Below are 14,248 nucleotides of genomic sequence, written 5' to 3' on the forward strand. Positions count from 1 at the left end.
AGTTTTCATCGATTGATTCCTGGCTAAATAGGAAGGCGTGGAGGGAGAAGAACAGCTAGGATAAGTGGGATGGGGGGAGTAGAGGAGAAGTGGGGGGGGTGCAGTCTGACCGGTTTCCTGAAGGGCTGTAGGATCTGCCTCCTCAGCACGTGGAACTAGTTGGCAGGCGTGGAGCAGTTAACCACAATCCAGTTATAGTCGTACAGCTGCCGCATGGCAAAGTCTTCCGTGATTTTCTACAGCAGAATGACGAGTGATAAAAATAATAATATATTTTATGCCTCAGGGTGCTGTATATTCAGTTTTAGCACAAGGGAGAATTTAACATACAGGTGCGTTATAAAACATTCTAAAATTACAAACGACCGTTAACATAACTGCATTAAATGTTTCAGGCAGAACACAAATTTAAACTGGCTTTGCTGGACAGCCTTGTGTACACTCTGCTTTGGCTCTTTAAAAAGGTGATTTTGAACTGCACCAGTTTAAGAAAACAAACAAAAGCCAAAACAAACAACTAAAAAGGGAAAACATCCCCATGCCAACAGGTTCCAGTTCTATCCACTTTCGCCAATGCAGGTGCAGCAGCATTGCATTACATTACATTACATTAATGGCATTTGGCAGACACTCTTAGTACAGTTGAGTAGACTAAGCAGGAGACAATTCTCCCCTGGAGCAATGCAGGGTTAAGGGCCTTGCTCAAGGATCTTATTGTGGCTACACTGGGGATTGAACCAGTGACCTTGCGGGCCCCAGTCATGTACCTTAACCACTACACTACAGGTCGCCAACAGCAATGGCTTATGGGAGGAGGCGTGGCCTACCGGGGTCATGTCCGGGTCGTCGTTGCACATCTGCAGGAACCTCTCAGGACGGGCAGAGGAGTGCTCTGGGCCCTAAGGGGACAGAGGGGGATTGGGTCGAAGCCGTTCTGCTGGACCCACTTGGCCTGGCCGGGGAAGATGAACTGGTTGATGATGCACTGGGCCGTGTTGTGGAAGTCCCCAAACTGGGCCTCCCACAGAACCAGCGCGTTGGGGCTGGCCATGGCAAAGCCCAGCTCAAACCCTGCAATAGAGAGAGGAGAGACCAGATCAAACCCTTCAAAAGAGAGAGGAGAGACCAGCTCAAACCCTGCAATAGAGAGAGGAGAGACCAGCTCAAACCCTGCAATAGCGAGGAGAGATCAGCTCAAACCCAGCAATAGAGAGAGGAGAGACCAGTTCAAACCCTGCAATAGAGAGAGGAGAGACCAGCTCAAACTCAAAATGGGGCACCCAGAGTCAATCAACAGACCATGTGACTGGATATGGTATCCTTCCAATAATATTTTGTTCAGACTGAGAATCACACATCCTGGAATAAACCATAAAGAGATGCCCAGACCAAACCTGCACTTGGCTTCCTCTGCTTTTATTCCCAGTGTCTGGGTGGCACCTCAATCTCATAGGGTCCCTGGACCCAGGCTCCTCCCTCAGTTTAAGGCCAGTTCCTGGGGTGGAGGTTGGGCACCAAGACAGCCGCTAGTGGTCTCTTGGGGTCCTTCCGTTCCCACCAAAAACCGCAAGTTCCAGTTCACCCTCCCGAGTCGTGAGGTTGTGTTGAACTTTAAAGGGGATGAGACAGTTTGATCACAGAAACAGAGTTTCCTAATTCAATAACCAAGACCCCCATGAGGTTTTCAGGCCTGGGTCTTTTTTTTAATTGATGAGTTACATGTAGATTCCACATGTGTAATTTCTGCTTGCTGTGATATTACCACCACATACTTTGCTATAATATTTTAAATTTAGTTGCTTTAATTGGCAACAGCAGAGACACAGAAGGCCATTTATATTAGGGTGGCCTGCAGCATAGGGGTTAAGGTACATGACTGGGACCCGCAAGGTTGATCCCCAGTCTTGCCAAAATACGATCTGCACAGCTGTTGTTTCCTATATGTATGCCAATCATATCGGCGGCACGGATGGTGCAGTGGGTACCACTGCCGCCTCACAGCAAGGAGATCCTGGGTTCTCTGTGCGGAGTTTGCATGTTCTCCCCGTGTCTGCATGGGTTTCCTCTGGGTACTCCGATTTCCTCCCCAGTCCAAAGACATGCAGGTTAGGCTGATTGGAGAGTCTAAATTGCCCATAGGTATGAGTGTGTGAGTGAATGGTGTGTGTGCCCCGCGATCGACTGGTGACCTGTCCAGGGTGTATTCCTGCCTTTTGCCCAATGTATGCTGGGATAGACTCCAGCCCCCCTGTAACCCTGTTCAGGATAAGTGGGTTAAGATAATGGATGGATGGATGGATGCCAATCATATATGTACCTGTATACACACACCTACACAAGCAGACTGTATACAGCAAAGATGACAACAGGTTGAAAAACAATGGAGTGGGCCTGACTTGAGGGATTCAGCAGATTCCTCGTCGTGAGTGTATCACTTCAGAGGAGACAAACTGTCTGTGGGGGAACCCCCACACATGAACCGCCATGGTGCCTCGTTAATGTCATACAGTGAACTAAGAACCAGAGGGACCAAATGACTAAATGGCATCTTTTAAATTGCTTCAACTTCCAATCAATCATCAGATCTGAACTGCCTGGTTGATTTGTTTTTCTTCTCGCAAATGTTCCACACGACTGTGACTCATGAAATGCAATTAGGTATCCGGTCTGAAATCCTGTTCCTGAACACAGCATGCTAACCCAACACAAGCACCTGCAGCCCTCTCACAGATTGTGGTCTTTCTGGGGGAAAAAAAGGGAAAAAGAACAGTCTCCAAGACACTGAGTCAATAACATTTAAACAACCCAGTAATGGACCATACCACTTTTGCCAGATTGGGGAGACAGAGGTGTGGGAGACACCATCCCAGGAGAAGGTTTTCAATGGAAATATTTTAGCAACAGTCCAGCATGTAGTCATTGTGTAGCGGGGTACAAAGAAGGGACCCAGAAACCACTCAAGTGCACTCAAGACCACACCATGAGAACAGATAAGAAGTTATCTGGAAGTTAAGCATTTCTTTTCAGGCTGCATTAGCTTCTGATGATTCCATCTTGCACTACGATTGAATGAGGGACTCCCTCATAGTAACAGCTAAGCTGAGATGCAAAGGGTTTATATTTGGCTGCAAATCACAACATGTGGCTCTATGTCTGCATTGTGGGGCAGCTGTCTGCCTGGGAATGAACAATAGGGAAGCAAAACCCCAAAACAAACCAGAATTTCATCTATAAAACTAGCACAGACAAACACAGGACTGTGAACAGGTGGGATGCCAGTTTATGAAGCTAAACAACCCCTTTGCTATGCTACAAATACTTCATTATTGTGCTCACTACTCATTTGCAGAGTGGGTGCCTGAATGACCTTAGAACAAAGCCAGGTGACCACGGGAACATGCAGGCAGTACAGAACCAAGAAGAGGTGTCAGTGGACCTGCAGGTGTGTACATGTGGGGGGTGACAGCATTGTGCAAGTCTGCCTGCATCATTCAGCAAGAAACACAGAAGTGGGGATTGGGGGGGGGGGGGGGGGGGGGGGGAGTCAGCCCTGAGCAGTGCAGCTCCCCGTTGCCTTGAAAACAGGTGCTGAGATTCTTCTGAGATTTCTTCCTCCTTTCCCCTTGCCTCTAGCACAGGGGAACAGCGACCCCCCGCCCAAACCTGCTGCTGCACACTCTCCACCGACCGACCTGCTGCAGTCATTCAGTACTGTCACCAAGTAAAGCCCCAGCCTCTCCTCTTAATACAGGCACTTTCACATAATAGACAGGAAATGAGGAATCTCAACAGGAGAGAACAGGAGTCAGGAGCCGAGGACAGGACGCTTCTGCCCTCGGCCATCAGGGTTGCCAGACTGATTCTGAGACCCCTCCCCTTTGTGATGTCATCTGTCCATAAAAAGAAGCCAAAACCTATGAGGTTACAGGGTCTGAAATGAAGCCAGAATCTCAAGACATCACAAAAAGGCTCTTCTCAACAATATCTCATGCTGTTAGGACTTGTAGTGCATGATTTCCTAAGCTGATTTTTTTGCCGAACAACACAAAGGAAAATACAACTCAATAAGTGAAATCAGCAACAACTCAGCCTACTTGGCTGCAAAAGAGGCAAACATGGAAGCACTGACATCAACTACAAGCATTTAAAGCAAAAGCTCATTTCACCTTTGAGATAGAGGGGGAGAGAGGGAGAGAACAGGTGAAACCTGTTGAAACCTACAATAAATGGTCTGCATTCATGTCATCCAAAGCACTGTACAATTGATGCGCTGTCTTGCTCTGGGGTTAGGTGTCACACACCCAGGGCGGGATCAATCCAGCGACCCTCCAACTGCCAGAAGATTGCTCTTACCTTGCCCCCAATAAGCTGGCAGGGTAAGCACAGTGAGTCCTGTGTGATGATGACCTGTGGTAGTTAAAGGTACAATAGGTAAGATTTTTGTGTTAAAACATTGTTACAAAACCATTGCCTATCGTTGAAAAGTGCAGGTGCAGGTGTGGCACCTCCCACTCGCCACACCTGCACTTCCCGCTCACGACTGCTGTCTGTCCTGGCCCCATGGTGGTGAAATGACCTCCCTGTGGATGTCAGAACGACCGTCTCTGACCTCTTTCATGTGTAGATTGAAGACTCATCTCTTCAGGCTATGTTGTGTCTTGGAAACAACAGAATTCTAAGTAAGTCCAATCTCTAATTTGTAGCAAAGCAACCCCAAGAGGGAAAAGACACCATGGCAGCAGGCTCTTCAGGAAAATCAGACCATATTAGCACAAGTGCACAAAGCCGGACCAGTTCTGCAGAAGTGGACCTCAATTGTTGGTTTCACACACATTTTATACACTTCTTTCAACATAACTCCTCCTCAGAAATATCAGCTGCTCTTTGTCCTGCCCGGATGATTCATCGTTGAGGCAATCACCCAAATTATAATTTTGCTTCGTATGCCATTTTTCTAAAAATAAATGTTTTCTAAATCGTACTTTAACAATTGATTAATGTTGATTTCTTGCGTTTCCATAAGCTCATCTGTAATGAATGACATAGGTTCATTGGATTACATTTTCTTCAGTTGACACTTGTGGTTTCTTGCGTTTCCATAAGCTTTTGATGATATAGGTTCATTGGATTACATATTGATTATATGAGAAAATAGGCAGCATAGATGTGATATATATTTTTGGCATGAAGCTTTGAGAGTTTTGGAGGAACCAGCTGGCTCAATTCTAATGGTTTGGCAGTTTAGTCTGATTTTGACTGATTGATTTGTCATACAACAGAGGAAGAATACCTTGTTCTGTGAATTTCTCCTCCAGTTACACCTTTCCCTCCCTAACTCACCACCATGATTAGCCTTATATATGCCATAGATTATACTGGCATTTATATAGTTATATAGATATTGTTGTGTTTTCTATTAGATATTGTCTTGTTGTACTCTGGGTATTGTAGCTGCCAACTGTGGTATGCTAGTTTGGAAGTTGATGTATTCTTCAAGGCTTCTGATTGTATCTGTATGGTCACACTCGGATTCGGTACCCTACAGTCCTCTCAGGTCCTCTTCTCACTTGTACTTGTGTTTGATCTGCACTTGGTAGTACGTCGCTTTGGATAAGAGTGTCTGCTAAATGCCTTGTAATGTAATGCAATGTAATGAAAAAGGCTCACTGACATGTTGACTCACCCTCTGCATGTGATTAAATTTGGGCTTCAAAATAGGCAGTTGACAGGTCGGCACTCTGTGGCAAAACATTGTATAACTGTACAATAATTGAAGCTCATTGGTGGAAAATTGGTTCTAATTGCTCCAACCAATTGCGTTTCAACGTCAGCGTGTTCACAGAGAAGGAGTGAGCGTGTTTGTTGCTGCAATTTCTCTCTTGGTCGAAATGACCTATTGTACCTTTAAGGTGGCGGAGCGCTGATGATATATATATATATAATATATCACATCATACATTACACACAATACAAACAAGCAGCCTAATTTGACAAATCAATGGAGCTCAGGGGTTGCAAAAATGCATCACCAGACCATTGCATACAGTCAGGTCCATAAATAAAAAAAATTTTAGGGTCAGTTTACAGTGCAGGTCAGGTCAGAATGATCACTGATGCTCTCTGTTTGCTGACTAGTGGAAGCAGGGCAAGAGATGGGAATTGTGGGTAAATTCCAAATGACCTAATTCAGTGCTGACCAGAGAGCGAGAGAAGAGGGAAAGACAGAGGAGCAGCTGGAATCAAAGTGAGCCCATGTGGGCTGGTGTCAGGGGGGCTCATACAGTCAGGTCCATAAATATTGGGACATTGACACAATTCTCCTCTTTTTGGCTCTATACACCACCACAATAGATTTGAAATGAAACGAACAAGATATGCTTTAACTGCAGACTTTTAGCTTTAATTTGAGGGTATTTACATCCAAATCAGGTGAACGGTGTAGGAATTACAACAGTTTGTATATCTGACTCCCACTTTTTTTATGATTAAAATTCTACACAGTTCCATTCTTTGTAAGTGGGCAAATCAGCAAGGGATCAAATAATTATTGCTCCCGCTGTATGGGTTCAAGTTCTTTCATGATTTTATCCTAAACATATTAACACAATGTAGGTTATTATCGTATAATCACTTGCTTTCAATCAATCACTCAATCAAACTTTATTTCTTGTTTTTGAATTCTTCATGATCTACCAAACTGTTATGCGGCCACTGGTTCACGCTTTCATTAATTAGTAGACCACTGATTCATCCCAATCCTTAATTTGATCAGTAAAACATTTTAAGCATATTTTTATGTAATTGTTTTGAATCTTGCAGACATTCAGTAAGCCCCTTGAGACACTTGCAATGTTCCGTTGCTGGGAGTCAACAACATGACATGTGCAGTAGACACTAGTGATGTGTCGGTCGCGAACGAAACGGCTCTTAGAGCCGGCTCCTGCCAGGGAGCCGCTTTGTTTTTTCTTTTTTCTGTTCAAGCCGCACGTGATTGGTCAACTACACGATGTGTGACGTGTGTGTCTCTGCACTGAGCAGGAGGGGGAGGGGCGGGGTTACAGACACAGCGCAGCACACAGTCAGAGTGAGACGAGAGAGAGAACAGGCGCTGCTACAGAGACAACACGCTGGAAAGGTGGGAAAATGAGCGACAGCAGGAAACGTAGTAAAATATGGACATCCTCCAAAATGCTAATCCTGTGCAAGGGTCTGCAGAGAGTGACCAGTGAGCACCAGACCAGAGTAACCACGGGGAAAGTGACAGAGTTAGTGGCTGCTCTCTTTGCATCCATGGACAGAAAGTTCCACAGAATAGAATATAACACTGTTCTGTCAGAAACCACCATGCTTGACCCAAGGTTCAAAAAGCTGGCCTTTAATGACAACAGAGCTGTGGACGAAGCTCTTCAGAGAATAACTGCATCAGCAGCAAGATGCAGCCAGCCAACTCCACTACCAGGGGGCCAAGGGGGAGAAGAGGCAGCAGAGGCCGAACAAGAGGAGCCACAAGCATCTGCTGTTTGGAGGTTCTTTGAAGAACGAGCAACTGGAGACACTACAAGAAGGAATCCCTCAGCAGATGCAATACTGGAAGTGAGATCCTATCTCGAGGAGCCCCTTTTCCAGAGAAGTGCAGACCCACTGAGCTGGTGGGAGACCAAGGCTTCAGTCTACCCACGTCTTACACACGTGATGGTACGGAGACTGTGCATTGTAGCAACATCAGTCCCCTCAGAGAGAATCTTCTCCAAAACAGGGCAGATAATAACAGAGAGAAGAAACAGGATCAGCCCCTCAGGATCAGGCACTTGGCCTTTCTTAATGCCAATCTTCCCTAAAGACTATTTAAAACTATTACCTGGATGCTGCTTTTTTCTTTTTGTTTTACACATTTTCATTTATATTTTTTTATAATGTTGGATACTGCCTTTGCACCCTTTTTTATTTCTCTTTGTTAGGGCTGCTGGGCAGTATATTGATATTATTATTTTGGATACTGCTATATTGAGGTATGGCACAGAAGTTGTTTTCCTGGTTTTAAAGGCTGCATTACCGTTACTTGATGTAAATTTATTTATGTGCCAGGCTGTTCTACTTGTTTAAGTGCTTGCCTTTACCCACTGAGTCATTATTATTATTATTATTATTATTATTATTATTATTATTATCCATCCATCCATCCATTATCTTAACCCGCTTATCCTGAACAGGGTCGCAGGGGGGCTGGAGCCTATCCCAGCATACATTGGGCGAAAGGCAGGAATACACCCTGGACAGGTCGCCAGTCCATCGCAGGGCACACACACCATTCACTCACACACTCATACCTACGGGCAATTTAGACTCTCCAATCAGCCTAACCTGCATGTCTTTGGACTGTGGGGGGAAACCGGAGTACCCGGAGGAAACCCACGCAGACACGGGGAGAACATGCAAACTCCGCACAGAGAGGCCCAGGACCTCCTTACTGTGAGGTGGCAGTGCTACCCACTGCACCATCCGTGCCGCCCCATTATTATTATTATTATTATTATTATTATTATTATTATTATTGTTTATTTCAAAAACCTTATTGTGTTATTATTTTGTAAAGTGTGATTCTCTAAGCTTCTCTATGTTGTTTCACTGTAAATAGTTAAAAGTTAATAAATAATACAATCAGAGATTGGACCTTTTGTCTAATTGAGTTGGGTCTTTGTTTTTGTACTTTATAATTTATTTTTTGTAGCACTCTGCTCCTTATTGAGTATAATAAGCCATATAAATAATAAACATTTGATATTATGTATGGTTTTTACATTAGTAATTCATTTTACATATAATTTTACGTTATTTTTGGTAATGAATTAATTTAAACACCAAAAAATCTGAAGAGCCACTTGGGAGCCGAAAGAGCCGGCTCTTTTTAGGTAGCCGAGCCAAAAGAACCGGCTCTCTAAAAACAGCCGGAATTCCCATCACTAGTAGACACTGGCACGACTGAGTTCATATGTCGTATACTCGTCAGGGAAGTGCTCGCTGATACTAAGACGAGGAACAACTATCACATCTTAGAAGCACCCATCCGGATACCAGTGAGTAGCTCACTATGTTTACAATAATCCGTGCAGTTAGTTAAATATCTAGCTAGAGATATAGACTGTTTATATAAAAGACGCTCATACATTTTATACATTACTGTAACCATTCTCAATCATTGTCTTTGTCGAACTATAGCTAGTGGTAGACCTCAAAGTTGGCTACTTAAGTTACATTTCTATACTTTTTTTCCATTGAACCCTAGACAGAGCAGTGTTTGGTCATATCGCAGACTGAAAGCAAACGCGTTTCTTAAGAAACGAAAGTGAAATCGCAACATGCAAAGTCATAGGACTAGCTGGCAGCTATTTCACAGGATATATTTTATCAGTTAATTTAGCTAATTTAGCTAAGATATGGTATGGTAAGTATGGTATGAAGACCAGCAAATAAAAATAAAATAAAAATCATGCATTGCAATGTAAATGTATATCAGTCTAAACATTTGAACCTTTTCCTATGTGGGGATTTCGTGGGCGGAGTTCCATTCGTTACCAGAGCTATTGGGTCTTGCCATCAAGAATTCCCATACCTAATGGCCAAGAAATGTTTTAGTCTCATTGCATATCTCCTCCCATAGTCCAGACCATGCCCATACAATCCTGACATTGTTTTCAATTTAATTTCAGACTGGAAATGTGTCTTATTGTAGTTATTTACATGACTTATGATATATATATATTTGGTGGATGTGTAGTGGATACATCCGTCTCTGCTAATTTGTGGTTATTTCAACATTTTCCAGCCATTTTAAAATCACTTTAAATATGGAGCGAGGAAGTAAGGTTACTGCAGACGTTCATTCAGACCATGGCAGCGAGCAATATTTTGACGAAAACAAGAGCTGTCCGTCCTGCAAACAAGAGATTGAGCGTCTAAAGCAGGAGAACAAACGACTGAAAGAGATATTGGCCGAGGTCAGCGGCTATAGGTGCGAACCTCAGGCACCGAGCAGCAGGGAAACTGCAGACGATTTTCCGGAAGAAGGATGGCGTGGACTAAACGAGGCGACCGGGGCAATGAAAGGAAGCTCAGGTAAAGGTGCTTCCTAACAGCGAGCAAGTTATTTATGTTTATTTATTATTAAATAACACAACCAGCTGCTTCTCACCAGTCTCTGGACATTTTGCGCTGCAAAGTAATCTGATTTCATCACTGGACACACTGGTAGAATGAACTACCTGCAGCCAACATAAGCTCACCACTCTTCAACTGTCCAAACCTTCCTTCGGCAAATCGCAAAAAATCACCTCTTAACGCATGACGCTGCTTCTCGGTTTCCAGAACCAGGGCTATCATATGCAGTTCTTAGTCCCTGGTACCTCTTCACCCCAGAGCGAAATTGAGTTTTAATTTAGTGTTATACTATCACTTTTGGGCAATCTTTGCCCATGTTGGTTAAATTAAATGTTATGTTGCTCTTTTGGTTATTGTATGTTGTTGTAAAGTATTTTTTCTTTAATAATGTTCTATTTGCTTGTTCATAAGCTACTATGCCTAGAGTTTAGCACTTGATAACTTGGCGCTCATCGTGGTGTTCTCTTTAGTGACTTTCATAATATAATGATAATTGTTCTGTATGCCTTTCTTGCCATGAGAGAAGAGCATCTGCCAAATAAACACACAAACACAGCTAATGAAGTTTGTGCATACACAATAATAATAATAATAAAAAAATATAGGCCTGTGTACATTCCCCTCCAAAAGTATTGGAACAGCAAGGCCAATTCCTTTGTTTTTGCAATACTGAATACCTTTGGGCTTGAGATAAAAAGATGAACGAAACAAGAGTTCAGAGTTCCAGCTTTTATTTCCAGGTAATTACACCTAGTTGTATTAAACTACTTAGAACACGTCACCTTTGGTATCAGACCACCCAAAAATGAACAAATTGGAACAGAGAGTATTTAAGCAAATGAAAGTAAATAGCACTTAATATTTGGTAGCATATCCCTTGCTTGCAATAATTACATCAAGCCTGCAACCCATTAACATCATCAAACTGTTGCATTCTTCTTTTGTAATGCTTTTCCTGGCTTTTATTGCAGCCTCGTTCACTTGTTTGTTTGTTTCAGGAGGTGCGTTCAAGTGCTGGAACATAATCAAGTGTGTAATAGGACAAGAACACACTGTGCTGATGACAATGTTTTTATCTCTCTCCCGACATACCATTTCAGTGATGAGGAAGACACGGAATCACAGCTCTCAGATGGCGGGTATCTTCAGACAAAGTCCTGACCGCATGGGGAGCGAGCGCATGGACTGTGACGAAACACACAGCAGAGCGGCAAGCAAACCATCAACCTGGTCTGCGCCCAAGCGAGAGGGAGCAGACCTCAGAGGGGCTGCAGGAGGATGGGACGATGGCGCGGTTGGGGAGAATTCGCTGTCGGAGCTGAGGAAGGTTCCACGAAAGCTTATGGGCGCGCTGCAATTCAGCAATTCCCACACCGTCCTTGTGGATGTAAGAGAGGAGCAGCCTCCGTTTCCTTACTATAACTGTCACGTGATAACTGTGCTTGCTCAGTGCTATTGAGAGCCCTTCCCCACCCCTCCAGCCCCTTTCACCCGTATTTAAGCTGACTCCTGTTCCCTAATGATGGCCGCTTCAGGGACAGAACTTAAACCCCCAGCGTGCTGCAGATGGAGCTGTTCCAGGTTTTGCTCTCAGTGTGACTGCGTCCTGCAGCCAGCTGTTAGTGTGTTTGGCTTGGTAGTCGGTGCATCAATCAATCAATCAATCAATCAATCAATCAATCAATCAATGTCTTTATTGTTCCAGGTGGGAAGCTTAAGAAGACACACTATCTCCTTTGGCAATTTAACTTTGTTTCATTATATTTACAAAAAATGTTTGATGCATGCTTGTATTATGAGTAATTAATTAATTAATTTCCAGAAAAAACAAACACATAAGTTTTCCCATATGTTTGAACATTAACAACATGTGTGATGATCTATATTTTATCATATGCAGCCTTTTTTCTCCGTTTTTATTTAGGGTGCCAATAATTATGCAGCCCATTCTACATACTACTGTATAGAAGCACTCTAGTTCTCTAAGAGGGAAGTGGGCTACAGTAGTGGTCCATAAATACAACAAAGGTCTATAAAGAATGCCACTAGAATGCTTCTAGTAAGACCCGGAAAAGCCCAAATTGACAGCACTTGGGATTCCATCTCTGGACTTGCAGGTATTGAGGAGAGTTCAGCCCATAAGTGGACTAACGGCAGCATCTCTGTTCTCCTGACCCATACAGGTGTATTCTTTATCTGCAAAGGGAACCATAGTTGCAAGAAATGGGCTGGCTCTGTGGGATGCCAACTCGGTGAGAATGCCCTACATGGAGCAGAACATGCTGCAGGTGGGTACTGTGCGTCCCCACAGTCTGGTCACCGGCCCGGACCGTTCCCGTGCCGTCTGTGGCTAGGAGCCCTGCAGGGCTGGCACCCGTCAGTCAAGTCGAGCTGCAGATGAAGCGTCTTCCTCCAGCTCATGTCTGTAAGCCTTGTAGGCAGCATTGTGGCAGCTGGAACGCATTACTAACAAAAATGTACAACTACAGTACTGTGCAGAAGTCTTAGGTACAGATAAGATTCTTTCAAAAATAATTAAATCAAAGGTCCTAAATAAACGTACTATGCATTTTACATAATATTTTTGTGTAATTTGGCGGAATAGTTAAAAACGGAATCAAGTCAATATTTTTTGTGACCATCTTTCAATGTTAAAACTGCATCACTTCTCCGAGATAGCCAACGCTGTCCTGCAGTTCTATAAGACAATCAGCAGGGAGGTTGTTCCAAACATGTTGGAGAACTTGCCACAGTTCTTCTGCAGATTTTAGTTGGCTACTTGCTTCTGATCTCAGACAGCCTTGAACAAGTTTTTTATGGAAAAAGATGTCAATTTCTTACAGTAATATGTTCCTTTTTTCTTTTCGGATCTTTCCCCTTTTTTTTCCTCCCAATTTGGTAGCCAATTGTACCCCGTCTGATTCAATTAGAGCTAGTATTAGATACACCACCCATACCCCGTCCATACCCTGTCCATACCCTGTCCCTCGGCGGGGTATGGACAGGAGAATGACACGCCTTCTTCAAGCCTTCTCGTCTCATGCCTGTTGTCGTGATTCCGAGGCACCCAAAGTGCTTTATTGTGCGGCCATCTACTGACCCTGCCAAGTCCCTCCCTCTGGAGCAGCGAGCCAATTATGCTGCTCCACGTGAGCCGTCCAAGCTTGGCTTTTGGCAGGACCGAGAATTGAACCCCGGTCGCCGGTGTGCAACTGCAGCAAACTGCAACCGCAAGTCTGCTGTGTCTTAGCCTGTTGCACCACCGCGGCTCCCTCCTTTTTTTAAAATTAAATACAAAAATGTAAAATTTTATCTTTTGGAAAATGAATATTTGGAGATGTGTGTTCCTCTATACTAACACACACAAATAAATAGACATATATATAATAAAGTCTAGGGAGCCTAAGACTTCTGCACATTACTGTACATAGAAGAATTGTGTTTAAAATACTGATTTTCTATTTGAATGTTCTTGTAAAATAGTAACTAATCTGTACACATTTTAGAGGTGGCCTTAAGTATTAAGTTCAATTAAAGCATTTCTCCATGTCTTGGTTACTGTTTTATGTATCTGAAAGACCAAAGAAACCATGTACATTCTGTTTGTGAAATTGTCTGCTTGTACCTTGCATTACAATTAAGTTTACAATATCATTTTGCATCCTGGTAAACGACTGCTAAAACATTATTAGCGAGCAGAAACATGCTTTGTGGCATGAAGGCGGGACCCAAATCACTCTCTCTGTCACAGGGCGAGTCCCGATGGGAGAAGATCAAGACGTCCCTGAGGAACCTGGAGAAGTGTTGGTTTGTGACAGCTAAAGACGTTGAGGTGGGACAAGCAGACTCTGGAAATAACCAGTTCCAATACTTGTATGCAATGACCCAAAGAAAACAAATATGCTCAGTTTTAATCAGTTGAGATTATAAATTAGTTTGTCCCAAATGCAAAGTTCTCACGTTGCTCACTGTAGGAGGACTTGGCTATCTTGGAGACCAATGTTAATTATGCAAGCAACACGGACATGTGCATGTTCTCCAGTCAGCTGTAAACTTGAAGTGAATATCCATTGCACTATGGACAAAACACCAT

At 43.5% G+C, this 14,248-nt stretch overlaps 1 protein-coding gene and 1 pseudogene across 1 annotated transcript; one reads left to right on the plus strand and one right to left on the minus strand.

Moving 5' to 3' along the window:
• LOC133141569 (2-oxoglutarate dehydrogenase complex component E1-like) overlaps window positions 1-3,705 on the minus strand; it is a 10,381-nt pseudogene extending 6,676 nt beyond the window's left edge.
• A 5,332-nt stretch (window positions 3,706-9,037) lies between these two features.
• Window positions 9,038-14,237, plus strand: LOC133142399 (uncharacterized). The gene is made up of 5 exons (XM_061263592.1): window positions 9,038-9,074; window positions 9,824-10,113; window positions 11,256-11,542; window positions 12,339-12,443; window positions 13,907-14,237. The coding sequence occupies exons 2-5, from the start codon at window positions 9,846-9,848 to the stop codon at window positions 14,075-14,077; spliced, it is 831 nt and encodes a 276-aa protein (XP_061119576.1). The 5' UTR covers window positions 9,038-9,074; window positions 9,824-9,845; the 3' UTR covers window positions 14,078-14,237.
• The last annotated feature ends 11 nt before the right edge of the window (window positions 14,238-14,248 follow it).

This window comes from Conger conger, chromosome 12, assembly GCF_963514075.1.
Source record: "Conger conger chromosome 12, fConCon1.1, whole genome shotgun sequence".
Taxonomy (NCBI): Eukaryota; Metazoa; Chordata; class Actinopteri; order Anguilliformes; family Congridae; genus Conger; species Conger conger.

Excerpts from the sequence above, each read along its gene's own strand:
- LOC133142399 (XM_061263592.1), top strand. The coding sequence starts at position 9,846 with ATGGAGCGAGGAAGTAAGGTTACTGCAGACGTTCATTCAGACCATGGC. Across the intron at positions 10,114-11,255 it reads GGCAATGAAAGGAAGCTCAG|TGATGAGGAAGACACGGAAT; the intron begins GTAAAGGTGCTT and ends ATACCATTTCAG. Across the intron at positions 11,543-12,338 it reads CCCACACCGTCCTTGTGGAT|GTGTATTCTTTATCTGCAAA; the intron begins GTAAGAGAGGAG and ends TGACCCATACAG.